At 37.7% G+C, this 16,041-nt stretch overlaps 1 protein-coding gene and 1 pseudogene across 1 annotated transcript in view; both read left to right on the top strand.

Moving 5' to 3' along the window:
• The window catches only part of USP38 (ubiquitin specific peptidase 38), a 38,194-nt gene extending 32,648 nt beyond the window's left edge, over positions 1-5,546 (top strand). Inside the window, exon 11 of the mRNA XM_020989842.2 lies at positions 1,699-5,546. Within this exon, the coding sequence (XP_020845501.1) occupies positions 1,699-1,860 (162 nt within the window). The 3' untranslated portion in view covers positions 1,861-5,546. The remainder of the gene's footprint in view (positions 1-1,698) is intronic.
• Positions 5,547-11,481: 5,935 nt separating this feature from the next.
• Positions 11,482-13,698, top strand: LOC110210859 (RWD domain-containing protein 1 pseudogene; annotated as a pseudogene).
• Positions 13,699-16,041: the final 2,343 nt, after the last annotated feature.

Genomic DNA, 16,041 nt, shown 5'->3' with positions numbered 1-16,041 from the left:
GATACTTTGGGAGCCACCTAGATTGCATTTAGTCATCATATGTTTTGATTCTAAATTATCATTGGAAATTTAATTGGAAAAAATACTTCACTTACTGATTTTAACTATAGTCCATCATTTGTTTTTTGTTTGGTAGTCAAGAATAAATTGTACAGATATAGAATTTAGTATAGCATGTCTCAGATACAAGGTTTGTATCCAATAAATCACTTGACTTTAGAACCTCTTAAAATTCTTTATCAGTAAAATAAGCAGTTTAGAATAGATGTTCTCAAACATCCTATGATTCTCTTCATTGATAAAAATATGAAGAATCAAATAGGTGGTAAGCTGTACATTGAAGATATGCCTGAAATTAGGCTGCTGTTCTTAAAAATGGCATGCTGCAGACTTGGTTGTAGATCATCAGACCTTGAACCCTAGAGTTAAAAATAAACAAATGAGCAGTTTGTGTTGGACTTAACTGGCTGGGTCACCTTGGGTCATTTTATCTATCTGATTTCAGTTTTCCTCATCTGTAAAATGAGGGTGCTAAGCTAGGTGATTGTTAAGGTCCTGTCCAACTCAAAGATTCTGTGACCCTATTCAGCATCCATCTGTTATTTAAATAATTTACAAATATTCATGTCCAGCCATTAAACTTATCTACAAGATTTTAGGCTTTGCTATCTGGATTTGCCATTGGTGTTAGTGGAGACCGAATAGTTGGCACCTTACAATACCATTGTAGACTTGGAGAAGAAATTTGGCTCTCTACTTAGTTGATACTTTTTTTTCATTGCCTCAATTTATTACCTTAATCAACAATTTCTAAAATGCCCAAAAATTTGAAACAAAGTTTTGTGCTTACTAGCTAGCTTTTATATGTGTACAAGTCTATGCCTGTAATGTATCTTGAATATGGAAGGAGAGAAATTTTTTCCTAAGTGTTGGTGTTTATTAAATAAGCTGTAGTATTTGTTTTGGGGCAGCTTAACAGGCTGTCTTTCTGATGCAGGGTCATGGGATTTTTAGCTAGAAGAGATCTTAAAGATCATCTAATTCAACCCCCTTATTTTACAGATGATGAAAACTGAGGTCAGGATGAAATGACTTTGTCCAAGGTCACAATAATGGAAACAGCTGAGCTAGTATTTGAACCCAGATCCTCAGATTCAGGGCTCGTTCCACTATATCATCAGTCTATCAGCAGGCATTTATTAAGCACTTACTATGGGTTAGGCCCTGGGAGTACAAAGACCAAACTAACAGTCCCTGCCCTCAAGGAGTTTATATTCTAATGGTGACATAAATAAGAATATACAAAATAAAAACAAGGTAAGTGGAGAGCAGGGAAGAAACATAGCTTAGGGGTTAGGGAGATCTTCATGTTGAAGGTATTGACTGAGCAGAGTTTTGAAGAACATGAGATTCCAAAGGTGGAGGAAGGCTAGAAGTGCATTCCAGGCATGGGGAACAGCTATTGAAAAAGCATGGAGATGGGAAAGTGGGTGTTGTGTTTTAAGAAGGGCAAGAAAACCAGTACCTTGTTTTTCCAGCTATAAAATTAAGATTATATACAGAAATATTTTAAAGATTAGTGTATACTCAAGTACATAAAGTCCATTTGTTCTTGAATGTAGAGTATTGAGATGTTCTATTAAAAGAGTAACTTTTCATATAACTTCCATTATATTCTTCAATTTGTTTTTATTTCAGGAACAAGAGCTAAATGCTCGAACACGTGCACTACAGGCTGCTTCTGCTTCCTGTTCCTTTCGGCCCAATGGATTTGATGACAATGACCCTCCAGGAAGCTGTGGACCAACGGGGGGAGGGGGAGGGGGAGGATTCAGTACGATTGGCAGGCTAGTTTTTTGATCTGAAAAAGGAAAAGTCCAATCCTGAATGCACTGATTATAAAACAGCATCCAATACTTCTTATTATGACTGTTAAAACGTCAGATTGTATCAAACATATCTAGTTTTATTTTCTTTTTCATTTGATCCCTATACTAAGAACCTACCCATTACTTGTTTTTATTTTCTTGACAATACATTTATTTATTAACAAAGTGCATCATGGAAAAAATCTACCTCTTAAAAGTCCATTTACTTTTATGGTTAGACATGCTTGACCAAAAGAAAACATAAAACTTTCAAAGAAAATATATACATGGCCCCTAATTAAGCTGCATTAAATTTAGTAGAGGCAGTTAAACTGTCCTGATCCTATTCATACTGAGCAAAAGACAATTTATTGTCCTTTTGAAAAGAAATCTGCATTGAACCAAGAAATGAGGAGGAGAGGGTGGGAAGAGGTTTGAAACATATTTAAATGTATCATACGTAGTTATCCCATCATTAAATTTGTACATCCTTGAAAATATCAGAGGTGATGCAATCTATAATGAAGGCAATAACTTAACATTTGTCCTGCTTTCCAGATTAGTGCTCTTCAGAGACATTTTATTTACATTTCAAATACAAATGTTTAAGGAAGAACATTTATAGATATTTGCTAAATTGATTTCAGAAAAAGAGTGCATGGTCCTGTAGGAGCAAAATTTTTAACTAGAATTTGCTAACTTTGTAGTATTTCTAATTGTTTAAGGATTTTTAAATTCTATTTCAGGGAGTATATCTGCTTCGTGTTTTGAAGGAGGTGGGTTCTGTATGTGCCTTGCAGTACTGTAATTAAAAATGTGAGTCTTTGGCTGCAGAAAATTTAAAGAACATGAAACCTTAGAATTAACTTTTTTTGTGTTGATGGTATTAGAATTATAACTTTTTGAAAGGTATTAGATTTTCCAGAAGTAAAATCTGGTGGTTCTAAAAAAAAAAAAAAGAAAAGGAAAAAAAAAACATTTGGTAGTTTATTTTAAACTCCTAAAAGAATTCAGAAGAAATTATTCTAGGAAAGCATAATTTTTTTGAATTGCATTAACCAAACAAATCTCGAGCATTAAACATTGATCCAAAATTTTTGGAGCTGTAAATTTGTTTTATTTTTGGTTTAGATCTCATCTCTATGTGTTATATATTTATATCTCTGTAGTAGTCTTGAAAAGGGCAAGAGTATGGACTTATTGTCCTGTATCTTTACCTATCAAAAGCTCAAATCAGTATTTCTGCTTTCTTACTCTACACAGAATTTAAAATATTTATTTTTTAAAAGTAATCTTCCTGCTATGTTCTTATGATTTGATTGTTTCATCTACATTTGCTTTGAAAACAGCTTAAGGGAAGAATGAAGTTGGGGAATTGGGCTTTGACTTTTTTCCCTTTGTTTTATTACAGTTAAGTAAAAAGTCCAAGTTTCCAGAGAAAGGGAAAGAGCCCAAAAAAAATTGGTTTGAGTTAAAGTCTGGAAATATTTTTGCAGAATTAATTGTTGTTGAGAGACAGCATGGCATAGTGGATAGAGACTGGCTTCTGAATCAAGAAATATGAGTTGAGGTCCATCCTCTGACATATACTTGATTTTGTGACCTTAGCCAAGTCATGTAACTTCTCAGGGCTCCCCAGACAACTCAAGACTCTAAGTTACACAGCATCTGCTGTTATAGATTGGAGGAAGTCCCTCACTGGGAATTTTCCCCTACAAAGATGAAAAACAGCAGTTCTGTCAAAACTCTGCATTACTTTTCTTTTAAGGTGAATGAGTTGCCTGGGATTTTATTATTCATCTTTACTATAGGCTTGAGCCTCTAAAGATAACTACGGCAAAATTGTACATGCATTAATATTTGTGATTTGTGACAATAAGAAAATGAATTGTGAGTAGAGGCTTCCTCAAAGAATTATTTCATGGCCCAGGTTTGATAGAAAAGCATTTGAACAGGAAAGACCATGAACATCTTTACTGTGGAGATTTCCTATCCAATCCATACTTTCCACATTGTCCACAGGTGACAAGATGACACTGTCCTCCTGATTAGGTGAGGGTTGTTGTTGTAATGGTGGGTTAATTGGTTTGTTTTTGGAGAGGGAGGGGAAGGCAATTTAGATGCAAGCAATTTTTTTTTATAGTTCTGTTGCAGCCAACTTTGAATCCTACTTTTCCAAGTAAATTTTGACATGAAAATAAAGAATTTATATCCAGTGAGCTAATGTATGTAAAGAGCATTGTAAACGTTAAGTATTGTATAAATGTCAGCAATATCGAAGGCTTGGGATGAAGATTAAGAAATATGTCCCCATCATAAATGCTGCTGGTGAAAAAATTGACTTTAAAGTTTACCAAAATTATAAATGCATTGTTTGGATTTCCAAAGTATAAATGAGTATGTCATTTATATTATAAACTTTGACCTTTATTACTGAGACCATTCAAAATAATAGTAGAACATGAATTTAACTTTGAAGTATTACAGAAATTAACATCAGTTTCTACAAATATTGTCTAGAAAAGAATTGGCTCCAGAATTATTGGAAACAGTTCATAAATGAGGAATTGGTTATAAGTAGATAAGACATATATTTTGGACAATTTACTACTCCCTTCAGTGATTTACATATAAATTATTTATAAGCAAGGGAATATTGGTGCAAAGAATTATTTCTCCTCCTCCTGATCATTGTACTTTCCTTCCCTTCTTCCACAAGCTTCCTTCCCGATAGGCTCCTCATATAGAGTTGACCAGATAAAGATAACAAGTTAACATTTCTCTTTAGTTCAGCCGAAGGTATTCCTTTTGAATAAATGAGGCTGATTTCTCCCCATATGGAAATCCCTTTGTTTTCAGTGCCTACCAAAAGACAGAAATCTAGATTTTGTCTTTTTCAGAAGCATCTGACATACAGTGAAAGCAAACTTTGTTCAATGACTCTGAGAAGGAAGGAAATATTACTTGACACAAGGTGTAAGGGCTGAAGTTTCCCACTAAATTGTTGTCCATGCTGTGCTACTTCTAAACCCTTTAGAGGAGGGCGGTACTGTGTGGCATGTTCCTGGCCAGACCTTATCTTGCACGTAAAGTCACCTTCCAAACCACTCGCCGTGGGGAGCCCCCCCCCCAGGTGTTAGAGGTACAACCTGGACCTGCACTTGAAACCTGACTTTTTTCACCCCCTAAAGTTCAGGATCCCAAGTTCCAATTTTTAGAGTTACAAAGGCTCACATCATATGATTGTGGGCCCCAGTCACAACTTGGTTAAAGCAATTTAATAAGGTCTTACGTTTTCTAGGCTCACAACTGGGACAAAAATTTAAGAACTGATCACGAAATGACTTTCATTTCTTCTTTATTTCTGTATCTTTATATTCCTGTGTCATTTTATTTTTCTGACTAGTATTACATAGGATCCATAAGCTAAAATAATAGTGAATGTGTACTTTGAATAAGTTGAAATTCAATCTGAAATGCTTTTTGTAGGTTTTTACTTTGACAATTAAAGAATCTGTATTCCTCAGTAAGGGTGCTCCGTCCACTCCAGTAAAGTTCTTAACCCTGTTTTAAATATCCATCATCACCTAACAGCCACTCTGTGGTGTTTCTTTAAAAAAAAAAACTCACAGGCTTATTTACTGGAGTGGACAGTTATCCATGACTGCAGCAAACTAATTTTAGTTTTGTGTTCTTTTTCTTATTTTTCAATGTCTTATACCTTTCCGTGACTTTGCTAACTTTAAAGCACGATACAGAAAGATTTTAAAATACAAGATGTTGTGAGGTGGGTAGTATTTTATATCAGTAAATAATGACAGCTTTATACAACTCTGGGAGGAAAATTGGTCTCTGAAAAAAAGAATCTGCTGCTACCTCAGTTTTGTCATTTGTAAAATAAGAGTTGAACTAGATTACCTCTCAAATCAAGTTTATCTCACTGGGTTGTTGTAAGGATCAGATAACACTTCAAGCCATTTGTAGACCTATTGAGTCCCTTCAGTTGTATTCTGTCAAATATTTATTGGCCTCTTATGTGCCAAGTACCTGTGCTGGAGATACAATGAGTGAAACTCCCTATGCTAATGTGGGCTTACATTCTAATGGGGGAGACAAGCACACATGAAAGCATAAATATAAATATGTACATGGTAGATTGGTAGTTTGCAACTAATAGTTGCAGAGGATCAGGAAAGGCTTCATGTACATTGGGAACAGTACTAAGGCCTACAGCTTTAGAGGCTGAGGAGTGTTGATTGGATTCTAGGAGAAACAGATTTAATTGAAGGGGGTAGGGAGTCCACAAGGTCAGATTTGCCCTTAAGGAAAATTACTTGAACTACAGTGTGTTGGATGGGTGGTAGTAGGGAAGAATAGAGACTAGGAGACCAATTAGGAGGAGGATGTGAGATGGCCTGAGCTAAGGTAGTAGCCATGAGAATGAAAACCAAGATTGGGCCAGTGGATGTTCCTCCACCCTTCCCCCATGATAGCACTCCTGCAGTTGTAGTTCCACCCTGATTGAGCCAGGTTTGAGTAAGACCCTGCCGGAACACCCAGAGCAGCAGCCAAAAATCAGAAAATTCTGAATCTCCCAGGAGGGCTGACTATGCTCCCAAGGCAATAGAAGCCCCTATACATTTTGAGTGGTTCAGACTGTCCTTCGTGGGGTGAACCAAGCTTGGGTGAATTTTGATCTGCATCACAGATACAGCCCTACAGCACTTCTAAACTTCCCTATTTACTGTACAGGACTCCAACATTTTTCCATCACCAAAGTTCCCCAAGTCAGTGTCTGAATCCTCACTTTCCCTTATACTATACCTTGTAGTTTCTACCTCCCTGTTCACATCTGTCACTTTCCACTCAAAAAAATGATGGGATTTTAGGCCCTTGGAGAAGATACTGTTCAGATGACCTTGAATTATTGAGAAAAGTTGAACAAGAGATTGGGAAGAGTTTAATCACTGAACAAGCTAGTTTTAATTAAATTGCTCACATTGCCTTCATTAGCTTTTGTTGTTTTGTTTTGTTTTTTCAAAATGCTTACCAGAGGAAAACCCCTTGACTGTGAAATGTGAGCCACTGAGCTTCCAGTCTACTTGACTTATACTTATGAGGATGACCTAACCCTATTCCAGCCACTTTGAATTATAATTTTAGAGCTAAAACGTACCAGAGAAAGAATCCATTTGAAGAAACCTATTGCCTAGATGTTAGAATTCACCAAGTAGCCTTATAGTGATCTTTTGGCCCTGTGGTAGGCATTATTTTTAAAAAGTCACTCAATTCTGCAAGCACTAGCCTCTTTTATTTGAAATTTTTAAGGGAAGAGCTCAAAAACAGAAAACCCAAGAGGGTGGGAGAGGAGACCATCTTGGGGATAAGGGAAAGGTGCCCTTTACGTTGGAAACCTCATTTCAAAGGGCAAGATAGGTTAAGATGGCATTCATATTGTGGCAGGAAGGAGTCTAGGATAGTTTTCTAGGGCTTCTTGGTCACTGTTTCAAGGCATCTTGGGGTTTAGGTGTCTCTTCAATCACTTCCAGTGCCTTCATCTGTAGTATGATAGTTGAGGGGAGGGGGGTTATGGCGAGGGGAAGACTCCTGCTCAGGACCAGAAAAAGGAACCAACCTCATTCTCCTAGAATGTTATAATATTAAAAAGTATGGGGGTGGGGAGTGAGAGTGAAAGAGGTGTGACGTGTGAGTTGAATAAAAAGGATTGGACACCCTCATAGACACCCATGAACAGCTGGCTATACCCATATCCAACCATTGGACAACCACTGGACCAACAGTGCTAATTAGGTTTAAATTGACAATTGTATGTCATAAAAAGTATGATGCCTGAGACTATAATTCACTTCCCTTAATATTTTGTAAAGGAGGGGAAAGGATGGGATTTAATTGATTATACATGAACATGTATGCACACATGAACACACGTGATACTGAACAATCCACCTTTCCTGCAAAAAGGAACATGTCACAAAACTGCCTACCCATCGCAGAGTAGGTATGTCTTCCTTCATTTGCAGTCTCTTCCAGATGGGATCCATCGCAGCACCCTCTGTTGAAGTACGCTTATGATCAGGGGCTGCTGGAGGTTCCCTTAGAACTAGACATTTACAATCATAAACCTGTTTGTAGTTAAGGCCGCAAAAGTTATGAGAGTTGCAAAAGGTCAGGTCTGCTCCCTTTCAAAGGGGTACATAAATAGGGTATAATCCTAAAAGTCCACCTGCCATTTTTCATGGAGATTGCTTATCCAATGTCTTGCTACTTCCTGATATTAAACCAAGGGGTAGCTTAGTATTCAGATGTTACACTCAGAAGCACTTCTGTATTAGTCCACTCTTTCTTCCTTTTCCTTCCTTTTGTAAAATTTCTATTGACAATCTGCTTTTGAGGGAGGTGGGGGAAGGAAGCAGGAGTAGGAATTTATTTAGTACACTAATATGAGCAAGTTTTGAAAGTCAAAATGTAGAACCAAGATGAAAATGATATCATTGAAAACCAATCTTCCACTGATTTCTAGCAGGGGACAGGAAGTGACCCCCCCCATAATCTTCCAACAAGGAAAAAAAACAAAAGTTGATAGAACACTTCCCTTTAATCTCTGTAGAAAGGGAATGAGAGATTTCAGCTAGGTTTTCATTCTCAAAAAACATTTCTTTTCCCTGTACACACAAATCCCCCAATAAAGTAGAACAACTCCTTGGGGATGAAGCCCTATCACCCAGTTTAAAGCTTTTCTGGATACACCAGAGGCCCAAAGGATTTGGAAAGAAAAACTTAGTACTACCATTAGCAATGCAAAGGCAACCATCTAGTCCCAGCCTTCTGAATTTATCTTTTTCCTCTGCAGGGGAAAAAATCCTTTTATTCCCAAAAATTCTGCCCCTGCCTTTAAGAGATTAAGTGAATCGAGAACTTGGGGGACAACAATAAAAGACCAAACCCTGCCTCTTAAAGGTTGCTTGCTAGCAGCCTTGAGAGGAATCCCCTTCTTCCTGAGGAACACCAACAGCCCCTCAGCCAACCTTGAGGTCCTCATCTGCTAACTCTGTACTGCTAATCAGATGAGGGATTCATGGGCTTTGGTCACAAAGTGAGGGTCTCTTGGACAGTGGCATTAGAGGTTTCCCTCTGCTCTTGGAACTGGGCTTTAACAAGCGCTAATAATATCTCTGAGTGTCATTTATGCAGTCACAAGGCAAGCCTTGGATAGGGAAGGGAATAAGTATAATAACACTTACTATGTGCCCTCCATTGTATTACCTGATAACTAGCCCCATTTTGCAGAAGAATCTGAGACAGGCAGAGTTTAAGTGACTTGCCCGAGGTCACACAGTAAGCGTTTGAGGCCAAATTTTGAACTCATGTTTTCCTAATTCCAGGTCCACCTTTCTATCCACCAGGCTCCTTCCTTCCTCCCTTTGATAGCCTTTGGGTCCTCAGGACCTTGGATTAGGACCTTCAAGGCGACTTCCAGGGTCTTGATTTTGAGTATCAAGTTGTTCTTGAGAGAACATAATAAAAGGCCTGTCTCACATCTGTTAGTATACATCACTGCAAAGAAATACAAGCTAGGATGGGGGAAGAGGATGGCATAAGGGGAAAGTGAATGGGGAAAGAAGACAGCACTTTATTGTAGAAAAACTACCACCCAGTCATATCCCACTCCCTGCCAGAAAGAGCTTCAGCTGGGATGCTTTTTTTTTTTGCAGAAGTAGACAAGCCAGCCAAAGCTAAAGTCCTTTAATTTGGCTTCTTAAGGTAACCAAGAGAAATTAATAAATGGTCAAAGGATAATTTCAAAGGAAGAAATCCAAGCTATCAATAACCATGTGAAAAATGCTTCAAACCATTAAGACCCTGAAAAGTGAAAATTAAAGTAGCCCTGAGATTCTACCTCACACCTATCAGATGGGCAGAGATGACAAGAAAAATAACAAATGTTAGAGGGATTGTGGGAAAACACATAAATGCCTTGTAGGTGAAGCTTACGATCTAGTCTTTCTGGAAAGCATTTTGGATCTCTGTCCCCAAAGTTACTAAACCGTGCGTACCCTTTGACTCTGAAATACCACTACTGGGCTCCCAAAGGGATGAGAGAAATCAAAAAGGATGAGTAGATAACAAAAATATTTATAGTGGCCCTTTTGGCAGTAGCAAAGTACTGGAAATTAAAAGCACATTCATTGATTGAGGAATGGCTGAACAAATTATATCAATGTAATGGAATACTATTGTATGGCAAGAAATGAAGGGACAGTTTCAGAGAAACCTAAGCAGATTTGAATAAACCAATTCAGAGTGAAGGGAGCAGAACTAGAACAACTTATATAACAATAACATAAAGACAAATTTTGATAGATAAGAATTCTGATCAATGCAATGACCAGCCTTAATTCCAGAGGACCTATGATAAAGCATGCTACCCATCTCCTGAGAGAAATGATAGATTCAAGATGTAGAAAGAGACATTTTTGGACGTGTCTAATGCAAGAATTTGTTTGACTAGGCACATTTGTTACAAGGGTTTTAGTGGGGGGAAAAGGTGAATAAATGCTTTTTATTTTTTAAGATATGGCACAGCAGAAAAGAAAAATGAAACAAGGAAGAGTATATAGACTTTCCCCACATGGAAAGGAAAAGATTTCAGGCTCCTACTGCGGAGTTTAAAGGAAGAGGGATAATACAGGATTAATCCTTTGGCATGTGATTGAACACTGAATGATGTTGTAAATAGCAGGGCTTGGAGCCCAGTACTTGCTTTAGCTCTAAAATTATAGTACAAAGTGACTGGGGTAAGGTTAGATCATCTTCATAAGGAGTCCAAACAGATTGGAAATTTAGTGGCTAACCTTTCATGATCAAGAGGTTTCCTTCTGGATAGCATTTTGAAAAAGCAAAAAACTAATGAAGGCAATATGGGAAAGGCTAGATTCAAATCCTGCCTCAGATACTGACTTAGCTGTGTGATCCTGGGCAAATCACTTACCCTCTCCTATGCTTCAGTTTTCCCCTCTATAAAATGAAGGGACTGGTCTCAATGACCTCTAAGATCCTAGTTTGAAATCTATAATCAGCTACAGAAGTAAACAAGGTGGCCAAGAAGAGTATACAAAGAAAAGAGAAGATAATCTCAACTGAAGGACTCTATTGAAGAGGATGAGGAACCAGCAAAGGAGACAAGGCAGGAGTAGTTAGACAGGTAGGAGAAAATGAAAGGCAGTGGTCAACAGTGTCAGAAGTCACCGAGATCAAGGAGGGTGAAGACTAAAAAAAAAATTGGGCTTAGTGATTTGGACCAATGTTTACTAAGGTTCCTCCCTCTCCCCCAAATACAGATTCATTTATTCCTAAAAGGAGACAATGGCTTCTGGAACCCGTAGAGGTTAAGTGACTTGCCCAAGGTCACACAGCTAATAAGTGACTGAGGCCAGATTTAAACTCAAGTCCTGCTGACTCCAGGGTCTATGCTGTATCTGCTGAGCTGTCTAGCTGCCCCTTAAGCTGAAACTTGAAGAAGTCAGGGTAGCCACTGTTGAGACAGAGGGACAGAGACAGACAGAATTCCAGGCATGGGGGACAACCAGTGAACATGCAGGAAGGCTGGAAAGAAAGGTAGGAGGGGGCCAGGATATGAAGGGCTTTCTTTAAAAGCCAAACAGAGGATTTTATATTTGATCGTGGAGGTGATAAGGAGCCACAGGAATTGACTTAACAGTCAATCATTTTGATAGGTGAGTGGACAATGAGCTGGAATGGGGAGAGAACTAGGAAGGGAGCTCAGCTGTAGCAATAGTCCAGGCATCCTGGTCGTCCCAGCTTTGAAGCTAGCTCTGCTTCTATGACAAACTGCCTCTCTTACTATTATTTAGCACAGACTGACAGATCTCGGGCTGGAACAATTTACCTGGGTAGTTAAAATTACCTTAGTAAATCACTCATTGATTAGGTTTTTTTTCTCTGATTAGCAGGAAAAATCAATGTAATTAAATTAAATAAAAGCCTTTTTTTTTTAAACTCCCATCTTTTCCCAGTTTTAATTCCTTAGACAACCGGTAGACTGGGGATGGGTGCCATGGAAATTTAACAAGTAGAGGTCCCAAGACAATTCATAGTGACTGAGCTTCAGGGTTTGGCTATACTGACAAAGCTATAGTTCTGGATTTAGTTTAGGTTTAAAGTCCTGGCTCTAATCCAAATCTAAATTTAAAGCTTCACTGCCTAAGGGACCTTTCGATTTGAGGAATCTTATGTTAAATCCTTTTGTAAAAGTGAGCTATCACTCCCTAATTGGTTTTTTATTGGCCTGGATTTGCATGCCCAGAGAGGCAGCTATTTAAAAAAATACACTGGAAGCATAGAAGAAATGCATGAATAAATAATATTGATGTGGTGAAGAGGAGAAAGGATACCACCTAGGGAAGCCCTGGATAAAGTCTGATTCCTCCTTTCTTCCCCCTTGGGGAGAGACTTACTAGCAGTGTGACCCTGGGCAAGTCACTTAACCCCAATTGCCTAAAAAAAAAAGTTTTAAAAATTTATAGCAGCTCTTTTTGTGGTAGTCAAAAATTGGAAACTAAGGGGTGGCAGGGTTTATCGGGGACTAGTCCCCCTCCACTCCCTTCTTGGACTTTAAATATATCATTAGGCTCTTCCACTTAAAAAAAAGTTTCCTTTTTTCCCATATAACTATAATTTCTGCAGCAAGTCATCATCAAGATTTTCTTTACAACATTTGAATCTTGTCAAATCCAGAGACCTAGAAATTTAGTGACAACGTTCTTGTGAAAGAGGCAGTTCCTCTCTCAGTGATCCTCCCTTCATGGCAACGAAGAAGACCTCTATTTTTAAAACAGGAAAGGAGACGCTGTGTGTTGGAGTGCTGAGGTAGCAAAATATGCATTTGCCCCAGATAAACTATTTTATAGACTGCAGGAGCTTGATTCTAGTCTACACATTTCTGAAATGAGGGAAGAACCTTCCATTGTTGAGCTTTGGACAAGAGTCTATCTGACATTTAGACTGAAAAAAGACACCAAGAAAAGATGGTTTCACCATGGGAGTCATTATTGCATCAGCTAACTTGCCCAATGGCTTTCAAAAACAATAACAATATGATCAAACTGAAGCTGAATGCTGCAAAATCACCATGATGGTCCCAGGTTCTAGGTTACAGCCCGCCATGTTTGAGTGTTCCATAGACTAGCGTTCTAGGCCCCAATAACAGATACTGCAAGAAGCAACGGAATGAGCTGGAGGACATGGAATCCACTACCAAGATTCCTTCATAGTATCATCAGAAAATTAAACCAGTGTCACCATTATTGTGACATCAGAAGCAAGAGAAAGTGATAAAACTGTCTAGAAGGCCCTTCAGTTTCCTTATGGGAAAAAGTACCCAGATGAAACCCTTGTTCTGAAATGTTCTCCCAGTAAAATCTAGAAGATAATGTCTTGAGTTGTAAAAACCTAAATAAAATTATAAATCAAATCAAAACTAGAAGAGAGGAAGAAACAGAAGGAACCGAAAAGCATTGTTTCCATGGCATTCCTGGAACAATTAAGAATTTCTGAAGTTGGAAGGCTAAGTTTGATGCAGAGAGAGAGCTCCTGGAAATTAAAGCAAAAAAAAATGAAGGAAGAAGCAAGGGAAAAAAATAAGTGGAAAACAGCTGTTCCAAACAGATCATAATCTTGACACATCCGGTCTATTCAGTTCTTAGAGCAAGCTGTCGAAAGCAGGAAAGTGGATGAATCTTTGTTCCAAGAGAACAGGAGAATGAGTCTGCTGATAATTCTGTTGATTTAGAGAGTGACTAAACCAGGGAGTCTTGACCTGGGGTCTGTGAACTTTTTTGTGTGTGAACTTGTTTTGTTTTTTAAAAAATATTTTGATAACTGTATTTCAGTTACTAATTGTTTTCCTTGAAAATTTTTTTTATGCATTTAAACACATGATTCTGACAAGGAGTATATAGGCTTCCTCAGCTTTCCAAAGGGACCAAGACACAAAAGAAGTTAAGAACCCCTGGACTAAACTGACTAATGAACTGGCAGTTAGCAACATGGGAATCCTCCCTTGTATCTCTATTTGCAGAGAAGTTGGAATGCCCACAGCATCCTGTGGCTATGTTAAGTATATATTGGCCGTCATTTTTTAAAAAATCATTTTAATTTTTAGGACAATGTTCTTCTGATGACTCTCATCACTGTGCTTGAAACTTTTAAAAAACTGATAATGACATTCAAGCCCACCCAGGGATGCAAAATTTTTAAAAATACGTATATATCTACATACATACATATAAAAAAATAACCAAGCATGGGCCTGTATGAGAAAGCACCTCACTTTGGTTTGTTTGTTTTTTTAACTTTTATTTTTATTGGGTTTTTTTATTTAAGAAACAAGTATTTTTAAATTACTATATCTCTTCCACTACCCTTCTCCCCATTAATCAATTTTTAAAATTCTCCAATACATATCGGTATAGTCTGGTAAAATAAATACATACTTCAGCCATGTCCAAAAATGCCTCTCTTTCTACATTTTAAGTTCATCACCTCTTTGTCAGGAGAGGAGTGGCATTGTTTCATCTTTATTCTTTTGGACTCATGGTTCATCATTGCATTGATCAGAGTTCTAAAGTCTTTCAAAATTGTTTTTCTCTATAATGTTTTTACCATTATATAAATTGTTCCCCTGCTTTTGTTCACTTTTCATTGGTTCATAAAGGTCTTCTCAGTTTCCTTTGAAATCATCCATTTCATCATTTCCTATGGAACAATATTATTCTATTGCATTCATATGCTACATTTTGTTTAGTCCCCAATAAATCCCGCCACCGCTTAGTTTCCAGTTTTTGACTACCACAAAAAGAGCTGCTACAAAATTTTTTTTTTTTAGGCAGTTGGAGTTAAGTGACTTGCTTGGAGTTAAGTCACACAGATAGTATGGGTCAAGTGTTTGGTCTGAGGCCGCATTTGAACTCAGGTCCTCCTGACTTCAGGGCCGGTGCTCTATCCACTGCGCCACCTATCTGCCCTGCTATAAATATTTTTGTCGATATAGATCCTTTTCCTCTTTCTTCGATTTCTTTGGGATCTAGGCCTACCAGTGTCATCACTGGGTTAAAGGTGATGCACAGTTTGGTAACTTCTGGGCATAGTTCCAAATTCCTTTCCAAAAAGGCTGGACTAATTCATACCTCCACCAATAGTACAGCAGTGCACTTGTTTTCCCACAGCCTCCCCCCCCAACACTGGTAATTTTCCTCTTTTTGTCACCTTTGCTAGTCTAATAGGTATGAAGAACTTTAAAGTTTTAATTTGCATTTCTCTAATTCTTAATGATCTAGAGCATGTTTTCATTTGATTGTTGATAAGCTGGATTTCTTCCTTTGAAACTTGCCTGTTTATATCCTTTAATCATTCATCTATTAATTAAATTAATCATAATATAATAATAATTAAATTAATATAAATGTTAATCAGTTGTATATCTGTAAATCATAAAACGCTTAGCACAGTGTCTGGCACATAGCCATTGTTGGCTATTATATCTCTTAGAAAAGAGACCTTTGGGGCCGCTAGGTGGCACAGTAGATGGAGCACTGGCCCTGGATTCAGGAGGACTTGAGTTTAAATCTGGCCTCAGACACATAACACTTACTTGCTGTGTGACCCTGGGCAAGTCACTTAACCCCATTGCCTAGCCCCCCCAAAAAAAAATTCATTAAAAACAAAAGAAAAGAGAACTTTGTCAGAGAAATTTGTTGCAAAGATTTTTTTCCCCAATTATCCATTTCCCTTCTAATTTCTACTACATTAGATTTGCTTGTGTAAAACCTTTTAAAACTGTACATAACAGAAATTGTTAATTTTATCTTGCGTGAGCTTCTATCATTTGGTTACTCATGAACTCTTCCCCCACCCATAGATCAAAAAGTTCATTTCTTCCTGGATCTTCTAATTTGTTTATGATATGACCTTTTATATCTAGATCACATATCAATTTGAAACTATCTTAGTATGTGGTGGGTGAGGTGCTAGCCTGAAACTTCTGTCCAATTTTCTTAGCAGTTTTTGTCAAATGATGAATCCTTCCCCAAGTAACTAGAGTCTTTGGGTTTCTCAAACACTATGCTAAGGTGTT

Source organism: Phascolarctos cinereus, unplaced genomic scaffold, assembly GCF_003287225.1.
Source record: "Phascolarctos cinereus isolate Bilbo 61053 unplaced genomic scaffold, phaCin_HiC Scaffold_9;HRSCAF=440, whole genome shotgun sequence".
Lineage (NCBI taxonomy): Eukaryota > Metazoa > Chordata > Mammalia > Diprotodontia > Phascolarctidae > Phascolarctos > Phascolarctos cinereus.
This window is presented reverse-complemented; position numbering and strand designations above follow the sequence as displayed.